Here is a 21442-nt window from a genome sequence, read left to right as displayed (position 1 = left end):
GATACAAATGAAATACAAATTTCCCCATAACTCGAGAACTAATCAAACAAATAGAACCAAATTCGGCATGTGGAGGTTTTTGGAGGCAAAAATATTTTCTACGGTGAATTAGGATCCTTCCACACTTCAAGAGGGGGGGCTTCTACACAAATGAAATACAAATTTCCTCATAATTCGAGAACTAATCAAGCAAATGGAACCATATTTGGCATGTGGGTGTTTTTGGAGGCAACCATTTTTCCCATTATGAATTAGGACTTCTTACCTTTTTAGGAGGGGGGGGGGGCTCCCATTCAAACGAAATACAAATTTGCTCATAACTTTAGAACTAATCAAGCAAATGGAACCAAATTTGGCATGTGAGAGTTTTAGATGGCAGAATTTTTTTCTGTGGTGTATTACGACCCCTTTCCCTTTTAAGAGGGTGGGCTCCCATACAAATGAAATACAAATTTCCTTATAATTTGAGTACTAATCAAGCAAATGGAACCAAATTTAGCATGTAGGAGATTTTTGAGTCTTGAATTTATTTTATGATAGTTAGAGACCTCTCACCCCTGTGGTAGGGGGATATGGACTCTCATACAAATAAAACAGAAATTTTTGCGAAACTCAAAAACTAATCCAACTCGAGAAATTCGAGTCTCTTCCATAAAACATTAATCAATAACAAGACCACAAAAACTATCTATAGTAACACTAGATCATTCAGGACGAGCCGGTCGCGAGTGTTGCCGGTGACCCGCCGTCGGAAGCGCCGCCCACTGGGGGGCTTGCAAAACTCGAGATAGTGACAAAGATAAACCGAGATTCATGATTTATGTACAACACAGGTTAATTTGTGGCAATACGAAGTTTATCGGGTCAGCTAGTACCCTATAAAGAAAGAGAAACAAAGACATTCATCCTATTTGCACCTTCCGCTAATAATGGCCACCCCACCCATAGGTAATGAATAGTTTTGTTATTGTACTTTTCAAAAAAAAAAGTAGAAGGTGCAACAGTGTTTTTTCCATGGATGCAAAAAACCTGTCATTCCTTTCATCTCACTTCAAGACAAAACTTGTTTGCAAACAATGTTTTTAGTTTCAACCACCTGGAGCAAGTATGCACAAATTATTGGCCGAGCCCATTCTGGAATATGCCACATACAATTGCCCATGATGGCCCTGTGAATCAAATAGAGTCGGCCAGCAACACTTAGCACTAATGGTCGAACCCTTTCTATACGGGTCACTTTGATTCGGCGCATAATTACACTTGACAAATCTACAACTGCGAGCATTGCCGTTTAGTGTTTCGTATTTTGATTTTTACTGTTATACGGATAAATTGTTACAGTCATGTGGGCGTTACTCCCCCCTTTCTGTCAGCAACCTCCTGTCATCAGCAGCCTCTTTTGTCCCACCGTCCCTTAACCCCTCCTGGTCTACTTCATTTTTAGCATCGCAAAATTCACTAAAATGGCCGTAACTTTTTTATCTTTCAATAGTTTTTCACCAAATTTGGGAATTTTGCCGAAAATATTTTCTATTTTCATAATATCTATAGATAATGGCCATATGTCATATGGTCCCGGAGTTATTCCGGAGTTCCTTGGGGGACCGAGATATGGCTTTTTTAGATTAAGCTGCCAAATATCTAAAATTTGTTTGAAATCTGTTGATTTTCGTAAACATATCATCGACTGTAGACGTATCAGTTACTTTGCCGCAGTTAGCAGCCATGGTGCGCGCCATCTGGATCCGGGGGAAAACTTTAAATCCGGAACCGGTTCCCGTAACGGGACATTTCAGCATCAGTAAAGCATGTCGTGTCGCATATCAAAAAATATCAGCATTCGACAAAATACGATTGGCGATCATCTCATGTCTCTCAGAGGCCATATGGCCGATTCCGGGTCCGGGGAGGGTTTCTTTTCTGATTCTAGCACGCCTCTCGAGCCCCGGGTTCAAATCCCAACGCCGCAGAAGTCACGAATGACATAAGCTTGTAAAAGTGACTATAATCGAAACAAAAAAAAATACAAAACAGAAAGAGGATACGAAACAGAAAACAAACCAGAGGGAAAAACCCTGTAGAGGAAAAGAGGAAACATAAAAAAGGTCAAAAGTGGGTATGAAATGGGGAAGGCAAATGAGGAAGCGCCCAACATAGCTCCAGCCATCCAAAGCCCCTACCTAGTGCCTCCACGTATCCTTACCCGGTAATGCTCGATTGAGTAGCCAAGCTAGGAGGTGCGATGATGCGTGGTTCCCGGCTGCCTGATCTCAAAACTGCGGGTTTGGATGACGACTGAGCCACACGACCTTGTTAGTAGGTAAGCTTAACATAAGTAATTTTAATGATTTGTTTCGTTTCAGCTCATGAAGTAAGCACCTCCTACTATACAGTGAAAACTCGGGCCAAAGAAAGTTTAAATAATGCTCATGGATACCAGAAGGAAAAATTAAATTAATAATGGAACACTCATGTAAACTGAAATGATGCAACTCTATTCCATTCGAAGGACTGCTGGTGAGATTGTTCTGTTTTTGTCTATATATCTTCATATAATGTATATTCATATAACACATATTTTATTACATTAGCATATACCTACCATCATTATCGTAAAGGGAAAGGATCATCAGGGTATCGAATGAATCGAAGACTGGATGAGGGATGTGGTAACCAGCCCAAGTCATATAAGCTCGAAAAGGATTTTGACGCACCCTTCTAGCACACAAATCATCACGCAAGATAAGTTTGCACGGCGAAGTTATGTATCTAGAAACGGGAAGTCTATGCTGGAAGGAGTGTCGTATATTGCCGTGGAATCATATAAGCGGCATTGCTTATAGATCCACCCAACCCCTTTTGGTCCTTCACGAACAGCATTGACATGAAAGTTGCTAGGTAGATAAATTCGGCAGTAATTCTACTTGCATACAATGGGAAACCCTTGAGGTGATGGTGGCTACTCCCATACATACATACAACATAAAAAAGGCCAAACGTTATTTATAAAGAGAAAGACGGGACAAAAACGAAACTGGAAATTGAAAAAAATAAAAACAAGAAAAACGGACTAAAGAAAAAGTAAAATGAAAGAGTAAAAGAGTAAAAACGGGAGATAAAATAAGACAAATCGGTGAAGAAAGGGAAAAGTGAAAATCTAAAACAGAATAAACGAAACAGAAAAGACAGAGTAACACAAAGAGGAAAACGAAATATACGACGACGACAAATGAGAAAAAAGAAGATAAAAAAATACGAAAACTGGAAACCAATAAAAGTCTGATTACAGGTTGGTTCGACCCATGCACCTTCCAGCATTGGACAAAAGATAGGAGTCACAACGACAACTTGTTAAGCATACCTACCTATTACCCCCCCCCCCCCCTTCCTTTCCACCCTTCCCCTTCATTCCGGGAAAAAAATCTTTCTTCATTACTTTCCCTTACCGTCCCTTCATCAATTGTAGAATCATCGTTTCAAAAAAATATTAATATATGCCTGACCGCATTTCAAGGTCATGACTAAAGTCACGAGTTTGGTCAACCAATAAAAGTGGAAAAGAGATGGAAGACGGGAAAAATAACGAAAAACAGCAGGACATAAGAAAAACAGGAACAGGAAACAAAAAAAAACGGAACAATGAAACAAGAGACATGGGGTAGAAAAAAAAAGAAAATCGGATATAACAAGAAGAAAAGTGAGAGCAAAAACCAAGAAAATGGTACAGGTCAGGAGAAAAACATAAAAAAGTGAACAAATGGGACAGAAAAAGAGAAAAAAATTACAGAAAGATGTAAGACATGTAACGATGTGAGAATAACACGAAAAATGTCAATTCTAATTTCAAGTAAAACTTCGTATTTCATTTTCTGTTCATGTCCAGTTTGAAGCAGGGCTTCGACCGATCCTTTTTTTCTACCGCAGTCCCATCAACGCGCATTCAAGTTCACACCGTCCGTTTAGTGATGGAATACGAACGCTATGCATAACACAACTGGCAGTTTGCTCAGTCAAACGCCGATGGCACGCAGTAGTATGAACGCATTCTAACGCTGTTTAACATTTTCGTTTCGATCAAGTTGCCTTTACCGTTTGGAGCAGCGAATGACTGCAAAACAGTCAAATGACTGGCAGTCACCACGCTTACGAAAAGCAACCGCACAATCGTATGATTCAATACTACAAAAAAACAACCACTACATGTGCATGGAAGAAGTCGGTGGGACTCCGTCCAATACAAACGAATATTTTGCTTGCGTCGGACCGACGTCCGGGTGACAAACTATTACTGTGAGCAGCCGATTTGGAGACAAAAAGAGAAACGAAAAAATACGTCACCGTATGCTTCCAGTCAGTTTGCAGTTTATATTCTCAAAGCGCAAAGCAAAACGGGAGATTGACTGTTTGCTTCTACAGAGATGCCGCATGAATAGTAAAACGGCAGCAGCGCAAGCGGGAGATTGACTGGATTGAAAAAACAGTCAAATGATCGTTCAAAAAGCGGAGTTTGAATGCGGAAAGTTCGCATTCACGGCAGTCACATTCAACTTGCGATCCCTTTTCAAGCCCTGGTTTGAAGTAATAGTTCAAAGTTCAAATTAGTCCAATTTCAAGTCTAATTTAATATCTAAGACACATTCCAGCGTTACGGTACACTATCCCTACTATGCAGATCGGTTCCTGTTTTATCAAATCCCTGGCATTCTAGTGTAAAATGAAGTACTCTTTAAACAACTATTTTACAAGGTATTTGTCAAAAAGTTGGTGAGACAGGAAGCGATTCACAGGGTAACAATGGGTGCTAATTGTGTCCCGTAACGCTGGAATGTGTCCTAATGTCTATTTCAATGTCATGTCTAGCATCCTCGTCACTCCGATTTTCATCCCAATTTCAAATTTATTTTCATTCCAAGTCAAACTTAAACTGGTTTATAATCTAATTTCAAGTACAATTTGAATTCCAATTTCGAGTCTAATTTCAAATATGATTTCAAGTCTAATCTCAAGTCTAATGTCAATCCATACAGAGAGCCCTGTAGCCATAAAATTAACAAGTCTGCTGAGACATGTCTCTCGACGAGTCTCCCTTGATTCTCCGATTCCTCTACACATTTTCTATCTTCTGTATCCAAGTTATAGGACTGGTGCTTGCTCAAGGTACGAATAAAGCTTCTTGGGGGGCCTGTAGCCGCAAGGTTACCGAGTCTGCCTTGACAAGCGAGTGGCCGTGGGTTCAAATCTTAGTAGAATCAGGCCATTCGATGTTAAGTGACTTTAGCATGGGTTTATTCTCAGGCCCCTCCACATTTTTCCTACTGCATTCTGCATTTACTAACAATGAAAGCCTCTTGCCAGGGCAAGTTATAAGAGTGGTACTTGCTTGAGGTGCGAATGAAGCCTCTTGTTCATGAGCAAATTATAGCTTGTTCCGCTTCCTGGTTCTAGGAACGAGATTGGTAATGCATAAGTAGTAAGGAACACATACATACACACATACACACCCTCATTCTATGCTGAACTCTGCTTTACCGACCGTGAAGCCTTTAACCGGGACTGGTTATAAGAATGATACTTGCTCGAGGTGCGAATGAAACCTCTTGTCCAAGTACAAAGCCTCCGCACTTCCTGGCTCTAGAGCTAGATTGGTTGAAAAGTAATAAGAAGCGTAGAGGGAAAAAGGGGTGAAAATACACCGACACTTTAAGCACGGATAATAATCAGTTCGCTCACTCTATAGCGATACTACAATCACAACGAAGTGCGGAAAAACACCTGGATAAGATCACAATAGATCAAAATGCTGGCCGTAGTGAAAATATCCACATAAAAAAAGCTTCTTGTTCAAGGGCAAATTCATTATATTAACCAACAATTCACATAATACAAATTGAATTTAAATTCAAACTTATTTTACGATTTTACACTATACACTCTATCTCTATACAAACACATAAACTATTTTCTATTTTGCTCTCTCCCAAGTTTTTGTATCACAGGATTGTATGCGGTTTTGAATGCTACAGAGTCAATTTGTTTGTTAACGATGTTTTCCTCACGTCTAATCTTTATATAAAAGGTTTCGGCTATCAGTCTTGTATTGTTGTTGCAGTTGAAAACCGTAATAATCGACATGCGATATGCGGTTTTATTCTTGTTCTGTGTGTCGCAACTACGTCGCAGGTGGTGCGCTGTATAGAGCATCAATGTGCGAACACAGCGCACCACGTGCGACGTAGTTGCGACACGCAGAACAAGAATAAAACCGAATGTCGCACGTCGATTATTACAGTTTTCAACTGCAACAACAATATTATGTTTGGAAATCTTTATCTTTCAGCCTCGTCAAAATTAAATTTATGTCCTGTTAAGTGTTGCGTTAAACCTGTACCACCGACTGTGGAAAAGTGGAAATAGTCGCAGTGATAATTTCCTTCCAAACTTCCTAACTTCGAGCTTAATGTCAAATCCAAAGTCTTAAAGTCAAATTTCAACTTTAATTTGAGATTCAATTCCAATTTCAAAGAAAATTTCAAGTCCTATTTCAAATAAAAATTTCAGATTCTACCTTCTACCCCTCTAATTCCATGTACTACCAGTCCCAACTACGCAAAATTTAGGCCCAATTTCAAATCGAATTTCATTAAAGGGTGTTCACGATAAAATTGCAATACACTCAAATTGCTCTAACTTTTGAATCGTTGGGTAAAATTAATTGAAACTTTGCTTGGAGAAAGCTCAAAGTGCATTGTTTATACTGTGTGAGTCTTTTATCAGGTGCGCAAAGATATGAAAAATGGAACAGCTCGTTTGCGAAAAAAAATCTGCAATCTACATTGAAAATAAAAATTCAATTTCAATGGGTCCGTATACTGTTAAACATTAAACCCGCGTAGTTGGGGCCTTCGACGGGAAACCAAACTTATCCGTTCTACTGCCCATAAATGACAAATTGGCTAATATGCCACCGACATGAACATGAGAAAAATGCAATTTTATTACTTTTGTCTGTAAAAGATGTTTTACGCGGTAACGGCAACCTGTTTAATGTGCACATTACCCCTCATACACACCGAAGCCACACCGTTGAGTTCAAACAGCGATAGATGTGACAAAATTCCCTCCGCCGGACGTTTTTAACGCAGTAGCCAGTTTTTCATTTATAAACACAAGTAGAGTTTACAATTCGGGAGCAAATTTGGCTAACGTCCATACGTTGTGAATTATATCGTGTTAGTGAGTCTACAAAATGGCTTGAAACTACCTAAAACAATAAAGAAGCACAGGTGAAGACGAAGTGGACGACGAAACAAGTAATCCGTGCACCCCGGACAAGTTGCCAACGAAGCGTGTGCTTCAAGCGCTTGAAGCCAGAAGGAAGAAGCAGCTACTCCATGCCGTCATTAATGGAAGCTGCGAATCCTGCCGTCTTGATTGTAAAAAAAAGATAAAATGTGAAAAAATAACAAGATTCGAACCAAAAACCTTGCGATTGCTAACCTTACGTATGAAACCACCACACCACATCAGTTTTAATGTGTGATGGAAAAATGCGAAATAATAACACATCGGTTGCTGCGCATGCGGTTTAAATCATTATGGATATTAGCCAACTTCTCATTTATTTTGGATATTAACCAAAATTGTTTCACGTCCTGTGCCTCCAAAAATACATTTTTTTACAATCGGCTTCCGTGGGAACATTGGTTGGAGTGTATGCTATCATGTGATATTATGATCTCAATTTTGGAAAAAATGGCATATTAGTCAATTTTTCATTTATGGGCAGTCTAGAGGTAGCAAAAATAACTGAATCTAAGGAAAAGATTCGTACAGATGGCCAAAACTCGAGCTGAATTACGTAAGTTCAAGGTTCAGAAGACCCAAAAAACGGAAAATACTGTCGTGAAAAGCCGTGCCCAGAGGTTATACGATCAAAAGCTGACGAAACCTTCTTGCTGCGTTATGGACGATGACACCAAAGCGTACTCCAACCAGATTCCAGGGAACCACTGCAAAGGATAAGTTTGATGTTCCAAAGAACTTTCGAAAACAGAATTTGCTGATGTGGACAACGGAGTACACTTCTCGTGATCGTACCATGAATGGACCGGTGTTTTTGAAAAAGTGTCTCCAAAAGCGACTTCTTCCTCTTCCGAAGTCTCAGAACTGGCCGGTTTTAAGTCAGACCGAACCAATAAGTGATAAAAATCTAATTTCGAGAAAAATGAAGTCAAAGTTTGCTACTCTGTGTTGTTTCAAGCTATCAACCGTTCGAAATCATTTCCTATCTCTGGCTATTTGTAACATTTATGTAATCTGATTAGAGTAGAATGTAGTTTACGGAGTTCTTGATCGTTTGTTGTCATTAACTCATTTTTTCAAATTTTGCGACTTCGTCAGGTCTGACTTAACACCGACCAACAGTCTCACGATTTTCTGGTAGGATGTGGTTTTACGCAAAGGCCGTGCTGGAGTGGCATAAGGCAAATAATGTCGATTTCGTGCCGAAAGATTATAACCCCTCAAATACACCGGTGCTGCGGCCAATCGAGAAACTGAACTACGAGAACTGAAGCTAAACTGTTAATTAGGCAAAAATTTTCTTTATATAGGTTCAAGAAGTTTAGCGGAGAGTTTTTTGCTTCTTTGGCGATCCTACTTAACGAGTGTGAGTATTTCTCGCTGTCCACCCCGGAATGTTAATCATTTTGGTGAGTTCATTTCAGGTTATGCTTTAAAACTACGTTTGCCCGACAGTGTTGAAGTGATGATTTATCGTCGACTAATAAAAATCATTACGGATGGCGATATTCATGACGACAGCATATTGCGACATTTGCCCCTGTTTAGACTACCCCGCTTTACACAATTATCATTAAATGAAGTGAAAAAGAAGGGCAAGAAGGAAATAGAAGTCAAACTCATAAGTTGATTAAACAAAAAGCCACTCTAGTGTCAAAAATCCAGTGCAAGATAGGGTATGCTTCATTAAATGATTATCACAGTAGTCTAAATAGTCATGAAAGGGGCAATATATGCGGGCAGTATATTGAGTTAGGAACGCATGAATATTGAAACAGAGTACACATTCGACTACAAGCAAAATTGGCAGGAGCAGCAGTGAGTTAACTGTCGTTCTAACAACGGTAGTTGTCTTATGTTTAAAGTAGGTGGAAAATGACCCCATAATTTTCTAAATAGAATACATACTGTATTGAATGACACTTGTTAGCAACAATCACATTCAAAGCAAATAATTTTGTTTTTGTAACATTTTTCTAAATATACATTTTTATTAGAAATTTTTCAAATAAATAATTTGTTTACTAGCTCAATTGGTTCTTTCGCAAAGCATGATCCTTCAATTACTCCAAATACAATTTTTAGTCATGCCAATAAGTAGAGGTTAGTTTTCCAGCAATATCATTTAATTCGAGTGTAACATCTATATTTCTGGAAAAAAATTTAATTTTATTTTAATCACGAGAGGAGAATAATCCTAGTTCTAAATCATAATGAAAATAACATGATATTTAGCGTCCCAAATCAATTTGGGTATAAGGAACAGAAATTAATTGAAGTCAATCTCAAAACCTAAATATAGATACACCTCATTCTCAGTAACTTCTATTTTTGGTTGTCTGTTTAAAATAGTACATCGCTTGTAAGGCAATGGGATATCCCAGGAATCTGTTGGCCCATACAGGCAGTGTTATTTTTACTCATGAAATTAGAAAAATCATTATTAGCTCTGGAGCAACAGCAAGCGAAATAGATGTTCTCAATCAATCAGCGAATGGAGGCTGCATTCAAGAGTTCTCTATCGGGGCGCTTGTTTCGGCCGTACTTTTCATAACTAGACTATAAATAAACATCACGAACATCCATTTTTCATTCACTAATCTCCGTAGCGTCGTTGTGCATTTGGCAGCACACCGGTCGGTGTGCCGGTTGGTACGTACCTATCTACGTCCTTACGTTGCCCGTTGGCTTTCTTCCTAGAACGTCATACATTGCAGCATACCTTTTGGCGAGCGCAGCAGCGGCCATCGACACCGCCAAATGCGAGCGTGAAAAACTGCGCACAGCCAAATGCTATCACGATGCTGAATTATATTTCCCCGAAATTCGTTCTGCAACGCTGCCAAGCAGTAACTTTTAACGGATACGATCCTTAGTAATCTGATAACTTTGTTAGAATTGGGCAATCATATTTAAATGGCTTCTAACTAATCTGTTCGTGCCGAATCAGCTGAGTACAAATTACTGTGTACCAATACTTTGAGAGTGTTGTTTCTGTTCACAAATATTTGTTGTGATATTCGTCAAAATTTTCTTATTAATGTCAAAGCTCTGAATGGTTCCTAAAACTAAAATAAATTAAATAACAAATTGTACCGGATTGCAAGTTTATATCTTTCATACAATACAACACGTTTTCTTCAAATGTTTTGGAAAATGTGCTCTCCTAGTGATTCAGTCATGCACCTGTGCTTCAGCTGCCTTCAACTGCCAAACGGTATAAAATCTTGCTTTAATGTACCGCTTTTTTATTCTCGTTGTTCAACAAGATTTCACTGCACGACGGAAAAATGGCATTCTTTTTATAGTGACATATTGCGAGAATAAAAGAAGCACGACAGAAATTCCGTCTGGCGAAATTGCAACTTCGTTGTATGGAATTTGCATGCCTGTTTTGACTGGATAAATGATGCTTCAGAAAAGGGCAATCTTCTGTAAGGATTTGTTGTATGGTGGAAGCTTACGCGAGCTAGACAATAAAAGCTAAGAATAACAATCAACCAACAGTTGTAATACATATCTATACACGTTTGCGTAAGGTTGATGAACTCAAGCACATTCTTTCTGCGACAAACGTCTCTTTATAAAAGAATTTTTATTTCAACTTAGATCATACATATTGTTATTTCGAGTATTCACGAAAAGACGACGAGATTATCATTCAGTTTTAGTTCAGTTTCGTACCGATTATAATATGAACTGACACTGTAATTGGATTTTTGCTTAGGAAACGGAAAATGGTGTAGAGGCGCGTAAATTTTTACTAGCAGGAACAAATAATCAAAAGTTAATTTTGAGCATCTTTTTGTCATGTGTGGACTCATCACTGCGACCAGGATAGTTGATCTATTGTGATATCGCCCGGGTGTTTGCTGTATGACCTATACTGCATTTCTTTTTGCTATAATCGCTAAATTGAGTGAGCGATATGCTTATTAAATTTTATGCGTGCTTGTGTGATTGGAGTTTACTCTTCCTTCAAAGCTTGAGCTACCCACTTATTCCCCGCTGCCAGTACTATCCCATATTATAGCCGTCCCTGGCGAAGACTCATTCGTACCTCTGACCAGTACACTTAACTATAGGAGGGACATTTGCACTGTCAAGAAGCTTCAGAGGGTAAATATAGAATTCAGCATGAAGGAAGGGGTAAACGAGAGGCCTGAGAATAAACCCGTGCTAAAGTCACTTGATATCGAATGGCTTGATTCTACTAAGATTCGAGCCCACGACCACTCGCTTGTCAAAGCAGATTCGGTAACCTTGCAGCTACGGAGCCCCCAGCATCTTAGTAGAATCTCAAATATGAGCGAACCATTTTAGTGTGAATATTTTGTGTACGAATCATTCACCATGTGAATTTTTCCTGAAGTCTAGTAGTAGTTTTGTAATATGTAATACGCTTTTTTCAAAACAGTTTACTTTCAGGACATTGGTATAGGTTCAATCAAAACAAATGAACCCTGATTTATCGGTCTGCTGCTTTTTCACTAAAATTGGGGTAGTCCAAGTCGCAGATGATTAAACGAGTCATCACGGGCGACCAGAAATCACCTTTCGTTACACGTTAATATATTATATTAAGGAAAACGTAGTTCTACGTCATACTCTGGCAGAGCAACTTTACAGTTTTTATAATGTTTATTCCGTATAATGTCATTCTGTTACAATGCAAACATTACGCATTTCATAACTAGATTTATGGTGTGTGCTCCGCAGCATATGCACTTTATATAAGGATCACAGCAATTGTTCGTACTCTTCCATCATTTTATTGTAGTAATCGTACGTCTCATCATCTTCTGGAATATGTTTTTTCCATTGTCCACTGTAACTGTATAAACTTGACAACGTTTTATCCTAAATTTATTGAAAATCTCTTGTATCTTTTCATTTATGTGAAGCACACTCTATACTTTTTATAAAAATCATCAACTCCTACAAAAAAGTGGAAGCAAAAGAGCCTCGACACATTTAATAATTAATCTGGTCATAACCCAATAATCCGAACTTGGATTGGGCGATACCGTATGGATACCCGCGATATCGATACTCAAGGGCCGATGTTTCGATATATTTCATCGATACTTACGACGCCGATTTTATGATAAATCGATACTTTCATCCCGATACTATTTTGATAAAGCGGGATATGCAGCTGAAAGAATATGGGTTTTAGAATAGGCCAAGAAATGTTCAAGAAAGCAATTTTTTAGGGATTTTTTCTCGTGACATAATATGAGCTTATAAAACTTGAACATTAGTTTTGACATCTCTGTTTACGTTTATCTATTGCCACGAGGAAGAATTTGGTCAAGTTTCGACGAGCGCGGAATGAGTTGACCACGATCCATAAGAGGAAAAAGTGGCAGAAGGAGTACAAAGATCGTGAAGAGAACTCTACAAAAATGGCCAAAAATGGTTTCTGGATAATTTCAAGGATTTGGGAGAAGGAGAAACTACCGGAGGAAGGTGTGGTTTACCCATTTTAAAAAAGGGTGATCGGCTAGGTCGCTGTAATTATTGCAGCATAACGCCGCTCAAAGCCACCAGCAAAGTGCTCTCACAGATTTTGTTAGCAAGCAAGCATAGCATATCAAGAGAATTCGTAGGGTAGTACCAAGTGAGCTTTATGGAGGCCCGTGCTACTCAAATTCTCAAATTTTTACTCTCTGACAAATCCTCTAGAAATTTCGGCAGTACAACACGCCACCTATCAGACACATTTTTGTGGATTCCAGTGCAGCATACGACTCAGTCGAGCGCAAACAGCTATAATGCACGAGTACGGTTATCCGAACAAAGTAACGTGGCTAAAATAAAGCTACATTGGAGTGGGCGATGTGTTACGTGCACGAACGATATATCGAGGGTATCGGCAGAGCGGCGGATTTGATATCGATATTCAATTATTGATACTTTTGGAAATTTTGCCCAATCCTAATCCGAACAACGACGATTATGCGCGTTCCATTTGCTTAACTACAACAAGTAGAGTCTGTCCAACTTTCTGGTCTTACATTTTCTACCATCTCTCGTTTGTTTTTGTACACAGTTCGCCAGCTGCATTGCACGTTTTATTAAGAGTAATGGATGATCAAATTCTTTACAATCGACAATGGATTGTACTAGCAAAGCTCTTTTTGAAGAAATTGTCGGTTTTAGTTTAATTTCGGAGTCAAAATGGCACAATTAAAATCAAGTAAAAGTATCGTACCCAAAATAGGAAGAACAACTCACGCCAGGTTAATATAACAACGTAAACAAACAACGTAAACAAATGATAGATACCATAAAACGAATTGCACTAAAATCGAAAACCAGAGTCCAGACAACACGGTAGGCTAGATGATCTTTTAGACAAAGATGATTAACACTTAAAGTCCTGATGAAGATACATATCGGGATCGAAATATTGGTGTGAAAAAAAAATTAGCGTCTACTATAATTCAATGATTAAACGACTAAACTCCCAATCATTCGATTAATCTATACTAAAATAGTCTCCTAGTTGGCCTCGAGGTACGACACTGGTCTAACAAGTAGTCCAAAAGGGCGAAAAGCGGAATTTTTTTCCTAGTGTCTTTTGTTTTCATTTTATCATTTATGGTCTTCAGCACCTATGTTTGTAGTTTTAGATTAACCCTCTAACGGGTAAGACCGTCTGTAGACGGCCTTCGCTTTTGGAGCTCCAGAGCCGCATACGAAATCTGTTTTGAATTGACAATATGCAAAATGTGTTCAGAACAGATCTCTTGACATTTTGATATTAATATCACAACATTCTGACTATGAATTCAAAAGTTATCATTTTTCAAAAACAAAAATTCCGATAAATTTCGAAAATAATTAATGCGCGAATATTTGCTTTATTACTTTTGATGAAAAAGCACATTTAGAACAAAATGATTGACCTTAAAATTTTTCTATGAGTAAATTTCATGCTTTATATCAATTTTGTACTGTATTTGAATTGAAAAAATATCTGGGTAGAGCGTTAGACATGAAAAACGAAAAAGAGAAATTAATTATTTTTGCATGAAAATCTGAACTTGAAGTTCTTTTGAGTGTACTTTCATGACAAAACAGTCATTAGCTTGATCGCATTGTTTTTACGATGTTGCCCGTTAGAGGGTTAAGGGGGATAATCTAAAACTGTTGAAAGTTAGTCATTGCTTACTATAGTGAAAATTAAAAAAAAACTTTTTTTGTTAAGAAATATACACATAGTTTCTTCAGTAAAGTTGTAAATATTGTAAAAACAAGCAACTTTGCTGAAGAAATAAAATTTCTATCTTTATCGAGTGCTGAACTATAGGGCATATTCTTTGAAACTTCGTTAAAAATTGTTTTTTCATACTTAACTTTTCTTAGTTGCACAAGAATATAATGTTGTAGGCAATTATCGAAAGTGTCAAAATACACGTTTTTGTAGAAGACCGTAAATCTCTTGGACCTTTACTTGCTGAGTTATCGCATATTCAAGCTTTAAATTTCCATAGCTTCACGAAGCCATGGGGTAAAATGGGGCAAGCGGATTTATGAAATCAGCACTTCATCTTAAAGCTTAAGTCGAGTACTATAAAGTTGTACTGGTTCCATTTATCCCTAACCACCCAAATGAGAGTACCCCAAGTAACCAGTAAGTACTAAACACTAGTCCTTTGACAACATTGTATAAGCATACAGAACTATGAATAATAGCTTATATCGCTGTATATACTTCTGTAGAACTCACATAATGCTAAAAAGACGAAATAGCGGGTTATTAAAATGCTACGCCACAAGCATTCAATAAACATTATTAGTGTTTGTTTGAGGCTTAATCGAAATGACATTTTGTCTACATTATCGACGTATCGAAAAAGTATCGACGGCATATCGTTTGCTTGTTGTGGAAAATAAAAATAGATTCGGTCGGGATTTAAAGAACTAAAAAAGCAAGCGATTTTTTTTGCTGCATCTCAAGGGGAGCAGGATAAACAGAACCATTTTTTGAAATGCTGAGTAATGTTACCACCTAAGACATGGCTCAAACCGGGAGTTAGTCATGCAACCTTATTCGTTTCCTTGCACCTTTGCTATCTAAACCATAGCGGACGTGATTGAGTGAGTTGAAATTAGTCGTATTTAAATCTTGATGATATTCTCATTCTCATTCTCATATCAAATCTACTTATCCTGCATTACCAATAAGGTAGAAAAAGACGGCATCTGTTAGGTAGAAGAGGGCACGAATAGTGGCCGTAGAATAGCAAAATAAGAAGTCAAGTACAAGCCGTTTATCAACACTTACGGCTCGTTTTAATGCAATTGACTAAATGCATTATATTGTTACGTTATATGCGCATATATTGCTTTCTTTAATGCTAATTTACGTTAATGCTTCTATGCATCAACAATGTTAATATATGTTTTATAAGCAATAAGATTGCTAATATACCAAAGACTGGCACCAGGGATGCAGAATTATTTCCAAAATACGGTTTTGGATTAATGCTTATGGTTACTTGGGACGGGAAGCATACGTTTTATGTGTTTCGCATTCGCTAAAGGCTCGATTCACGCCCATTTTTTTGTGTTCGTAGATAGACAAATGGTTACTGCGGCAAAGTTATAGGAAATATAGAGGCAAACAACTTTGCTAAAGAAATGACATTTCTATCTCTATCGAGTGCAAACCTATAGAGCATTTTCTTTGGAAATTCTTGAAAAATGTAGTTTGTCATGTTTAGGGTATGTTGGTTGCATTTTACAAGAGTATATGGTTCTAGGCGATTATTGAAAGACTCGAAATACACGTTTTTGCAGAAGGTTGCAAATGTCTAGGACCTTTCCTTACAAAGTTATCGCTTATTTAAGCTTCATTTTTCCTTAACTTCACGAGCCAAAATATTGCAATCTACTGCAAAAACGTGTATTTTGAGTCCTTCAATAATCGCCTAGAACCATATATTCCTGTAAAATTTAACCAACATAAGCTAAGTATGAAAAACTAATTTTAATCTTTGCCGAAGAAACCATGTGTCTATCTACGAACACAAAAAAATGGACGAGTATCAAGCTTTTAGCGAACGCGAAACACATAAAACGAATGCTTGCTGTACTCTTATTGGGGTGGTTGGGGACAAGCGGAACCCATACAAGTTTATAGTACAGTAGGATTTCGAATTTGACAACAAATGCATGTCGCCTATGTTGCCAAAATCGAAACCGTGCCAAAATCGAGACCCATTTTTGATATGAAAAAATTCAATGTAAGTGCGTTAGAAATTGACTAAATGTTATTAATCAACGATTGCAACCTTTTTATGTTTGCAAAATCCGCCAAGAGCTATCCGTGCGGTGCAAGTAAGTTTTTGACGACCTGCGGTAAGACGTAATCCTACGGCACTAAAGATATTATTGTTTGAAACCGCAAACCGCAAACTTTTTTTCATGAACACACTTAGGGCAATATTTTTTCGTCATTCAAAGTATGTATGCGGAAACTGACTGATATTTAAGCATATTTTTGGAAGTAAAATATTTTGTGTTGCCAAAAACGGATGCTTTTGTTGCCAAAATCGTACCATGCCAAATTCTAAATCCCACTGTACTCGACTTAAGCTTCAAGATGAAGCACTGATTTCATAAATCCACTTGCCCCATTTTACCTCATAGGCTCGTTAAGCTACGAAAATTTAAAGCTTGAATATGCAATAACTTAGAAAGTAAAAGTCCCAGAGATTTACGGTCTTCTGCAAAAACGTGTGTTTTGAGAGCTTCGATAATTGCCTAGAACATTGTATTCTTGAAAAATTTGTCAGATGCATTGTTGTGGCAGGTCGAGGTTCACCGTGGCTGAATATCACAACTCAATGTTCATTTTAACAAAAACAGATTTATTTGGCACAAAAGTTTATTTTTTAGATTCAATCAAAAATGATCTTGCTTCACTCCGAGTGATCGGTGGCGACAATTGCAATTGGGCCCACACTGGTCAGCAGCTATATCGGGAGTGAGAGAACTATAATTTTAGTGAACTGAGGGTTCGAACAATATTGTCGAATGCAAAAGTATCTAAATCAAACATGCATTTTTCAAGAATGCAATGTTCTAGGCAATTACTAAAATGAAACACTAATTTTAAAAAAAAATTCAAAAAAATCTGCCCTATAGTTCAGCACTCGATGAAGATAGAAATTTTATTTCTTCAGCAAAGTTGCTAATTTTTACAATATTTTCAACTTTGCCGAAGAAACTATGTCAATATTTCTTAACAAAAAAAAGTTATTTTTTAATTTTCATTATAGTAAGCAATGACTAACTTTTGACAGTTTTAGATTAAGGGGGATATACATACGAAGAAAAGTGCTGAAAACAAAAGACACTAGAAAAAAAGTTCCGCTTTTAGCCCTTTTGGACCACTGTGCAGTCGTCGAATGTTCGAATCTCATCTAGGAGAGACTGTTAGAGTCAATAGAGTCGTAGCACTAGCACCGGAATTGTCCTGTATTCCAACAGCTGGCCGTGAAGTCTGTCGTATAAGAACAGAAGGTCAGGTTTTGATAACAGAATGCAGCACCTAGGCTTTGCTTTTTTGCTATTGAGCTTGCAGACGTTTGCCGCACACACACATCGACGCGCGATTTTACATTGATTTTACAGGTTTGTTTTCCCCGGTAAAAAAGTCATAGGTTTGAGTGAAAAACGATAAGTTTTTGTAGCCTTTTGCACTGGGCTTAGCAAGCTCTATACTAAAATAATTTTGGTAGTTTATGGAGTGGGTTTTATCTATTTACAGAGAGTGAAAAAGCCCACAACCTGGTCGGGTTTTTGGTCTGAGGACCAAAAGCTCATCCTTGAGGGTCTTGAGTATTATTTTGCCTTCACTAGCCCACTTTTCTCAACGAATTTAACATTTGTTCAATCATACACAAGCAGTTGGCAGTGTTGCTATTGATCGAGCAATACATTTTTTGCATTTTTGCAAAAGGCCAAACTCGTGTTTTAGTCTTTGGCCTTGAAATGCGGTCAGGGATTATAGCTTGTTAGAATTTAAAGTGCAATGAGCAGACGATGACCGCAATCATCGTGATGGAAATTAGTAACATTGGTGGTTGGTACAAGATGTCTCCCTTTCTTCTTTCACTATTGATACAGAAATGTATTTATGCATGAATAATTTATTCACATAAAATCCATTTCTCGGAATCGTCTTTGAGGCAATACTTTACTTTACAGGTCTGGCCGATTTACCATTTGTGAAATATCTCGGATGTTTCGTAAAACATTTACGCTGACATTACTGCTGATAAATAAAAAAATTTAAAATATTTCTATGATTAGATTTCCAGGACTCGTTTATTGTGGCTGTATTGTGATTGTATTAATAATAATTAGTCCTATTTCAAGTCTAATTTAATTCCATTCCATTCCATAATTACATTCTGATTTCAATTCCGATCTCAAGCGCGGTTTTAAGTCTAGTTTAATGTACCATTTCAAGCCAAATTCCATTTCAAATTTCAAGTTCGATATGAGTCCAATATCAAATAAAATTTCAAGTTCAATTTCAAGCCCAATTTAATGTCCCATTTTAAGTCCAATTTCAAGTGTAATTTCCAAATTCAAAGTGAATATGAGTTTAGCTTGGAGTCTAATTTAATTTCAATTTCAATTCCGATTTGAAGCTCAATTTCAAGTCTAGTTTATTGTCCCATTTCAACCTGTTTCAAATTAAATTTCAAGTTTAATTTAAATCCAATTAAAGGTTGGAGCCTAAAACATCACTCAACCCCAATTAGTTAGGTTCATTTTTAAATTTAATAAAAAATTGAAGCCACAAGTCTCTATAAAATTTAATGAAAAAAAACCTTTAAGGGGGAACTCGGAAGTCCTGACGTAGGGGACGGAAGCAGGAAGTAATGAAACAAAGATGTTTTTAGGACCTCATAGGAGGCAATACGTGAAGAGGAATGAGTGGAATGTTAGGTAAGGGAGGATCGTTGAAGCAACGCATAGTAAAAGTGTGTATCGTTCCATTTTACCCAAGCTGGGAGATCCGCTGACCGAACTGAGCTGGGATCCCCCTATATAGGATACTGTTGATTGTTGCAAACTCCAATGAATAGTTGAGATGTTTATTCAATGGGTTTTCGGTAACCCACTAACGATTAGCATCAAGAATTAAAAATTTTCGGACACGCGCCACAAAAACTGTATTTCTGATGACGATTTCAAATTAAAAAGGACAGGATCATTCGAAAATGATGCATTTAGTGTTGCTATGTGATAATAAATCATATAGTAAATTACTAATTTTTCGAAAGAATGCTAAACGACACTGACGACGAAATACTTACACTGTAATTACTGCGATACGACGACATCACGATGGTTTAAGAAATTCCAGTGAGCAAACTGGCTGTTCCTAATGCGAATCCGGCCAAAAACAGGATGACTAAGCAATATGTTTTTTTTCTCTCTCTCTATTTAAGCCCGTTGCCACCGGTGACTCTGCAACAAATTGATGGAGTAATAGCTAACGACGTCACACCACACCGACCGGGCGCTTTTCCGCCAGAACACTTTTTCAGTTAACGATTTCAAATGCCTTTCCGCTCCATCTACCAGGAGCGGCTGAATGTGTTACAACTATTTTCACTCGCCACTATACACCACTTGTTGCATCACCATCACCATCATCTACTCGCTTCATTTTTACTGCTTTCCAGATTAATTTTAGCCACACTGATACACTACTGACCGTGTTCTTCGTTTCAATCGTCGTCGCTGTCGAACTTCGTGGTCCCGAATTTCCACGCTCAAAATCACTTGAAGAAGATAATATGTGCAACACGCTCCTGGTTTGAAAGAATCAACCGACTCAAACGTGTTGAAATCTTATCACCGCTAGCTGAGTGAATGTGTAGATTTATTTTCTCTTCCTGTTTCGTCAAAAGAAGAAAAAAAAACACTGATTTTGAAATCATCGGGAAAAACAGATTACACAATGCATGGTTTCACGGCATCAACGTTTACGGTGAATTTTCAGAGATGTGATAAAATTGGCACAAATTTCTTCATGTATCATTTATAGTTCCGTGGAACAGGAATAGCGTACAATAGACAAATTGCTTTTTACACGAAATCAGCACTTTATCCCACCGTAGTTAAACCTACGACGTAGGCGCAAGAACTCACTACTCTCTCTTCAACACACGACGTTTCTCTCATAACAAATCTACGCTTATTTTTAGCAAAAATACCCACTTTTCCCTAATTCACCACGGCTCTGGTAGACCAACCGCTATCACAGGACGGACGGGAAAACTTGCCTCACAAAATCCCACACGTCTTTCTCGCCATTTTTTCCTGCTGACTAGCGAAAAAACGTCTCGAAGATGTTGACTTGATTCCAGCCGGCACAGTTCAGTACAACCAGGTACAGATAGATTGTGTACAGATACACCCACAGCTGGCAGTGGAGCCGCTTGGTAAACAGTAGACTGTTAATCTTCGGATAGCGCACGCCGTAGACCAGCTTTTTCACCAATGTACCGCACAGATAAGCGACCGTGACCAGCAGCAGAATTCGGCGCAAGTGAATCAAGATTATTGCCATTACTAGTGGAGCACGCACACGGAACACCGAGCCCAACGACGGGGGTACACAGCGGAAAAGTCGTATTTAGCTTCGCACAGCTTCGTAACAATCGATCGTAATTAGTCGGAACAGGCAGGAGATAATCGAGAATCACAATTCACAATTTATCGGTAAGTTGTAGAGCGAGGAAAATTTTCACACAAACGCGGCACCGCGACCGACAGAGCGAACATGTTGATGACCATTTCGGAGAGAAGCTCGACTACTGACTAATACGCGAAAGGACTGCGGGCAGATCGAATCAACAAGCAACGTGAAGAAAAAGGAGTGATCAGACGAGAAAAGTGTGGTGCGTTTGCGCAGTTCGCTGCGTTTGATGTTCGAAACAGAGAAAATGCATTCGAAGAACGATGATCTGTCCTGCGAATCACCACTGCTACCCAGGTCTGTCGCATTTAGTCAACTCGATCATATGTACTATAGGAATCCCCTGGTTGAGCTGGTGGGTGTCATTTACCTCTTGCAATTCGTCAGCTATCCTATGCCCAA

The 21442-nt window shown here is 38.2% G+C and overlaps 1 protein-coding gene across 1 annotated transcript in view; it reads right to left on the bottom strand.

Moving 5' to 3' along the window:
• Positions 1-20911, bottom strand: part of LOC128736486 (serine-rich adhesin for platelets-like) — a 41969-nt gene extending 21058 nt beyond the window's left edge. Inside the window, exon 1 of the mRNA XM_053830971.1 lies at positions 20729-20911. Within this exon, the coding sequence (XP_053686946.1) occupies positions 20729-20911 (183 nt within the window). The remainder of the gene's footprint in view (positions 1-20728) is intronic.
• Positions 20912-21442: the final 531 nt, after the last annotated feature.

The sequence above is a fragment of the Sabethes cyaneus genome, chromosome 2, assembly GCF_943734655.1.
Source record: "Sabethes cyaneus chromosome 2, idSabCyanKW18_F2, whole genome shotgun sequence".
Classification (NCBI taxonomy): domain Eukaryota; kingdom Metazoa; phylum Arthropoda; class Insecta; order Diptera; family Culicidae; genus Sabethes; species Sabethes cyaneus.
Note: the sequence above shows the minus strand (reverse complement) of the source record. Positions and strands in the feature narration are given on the sequence as shown.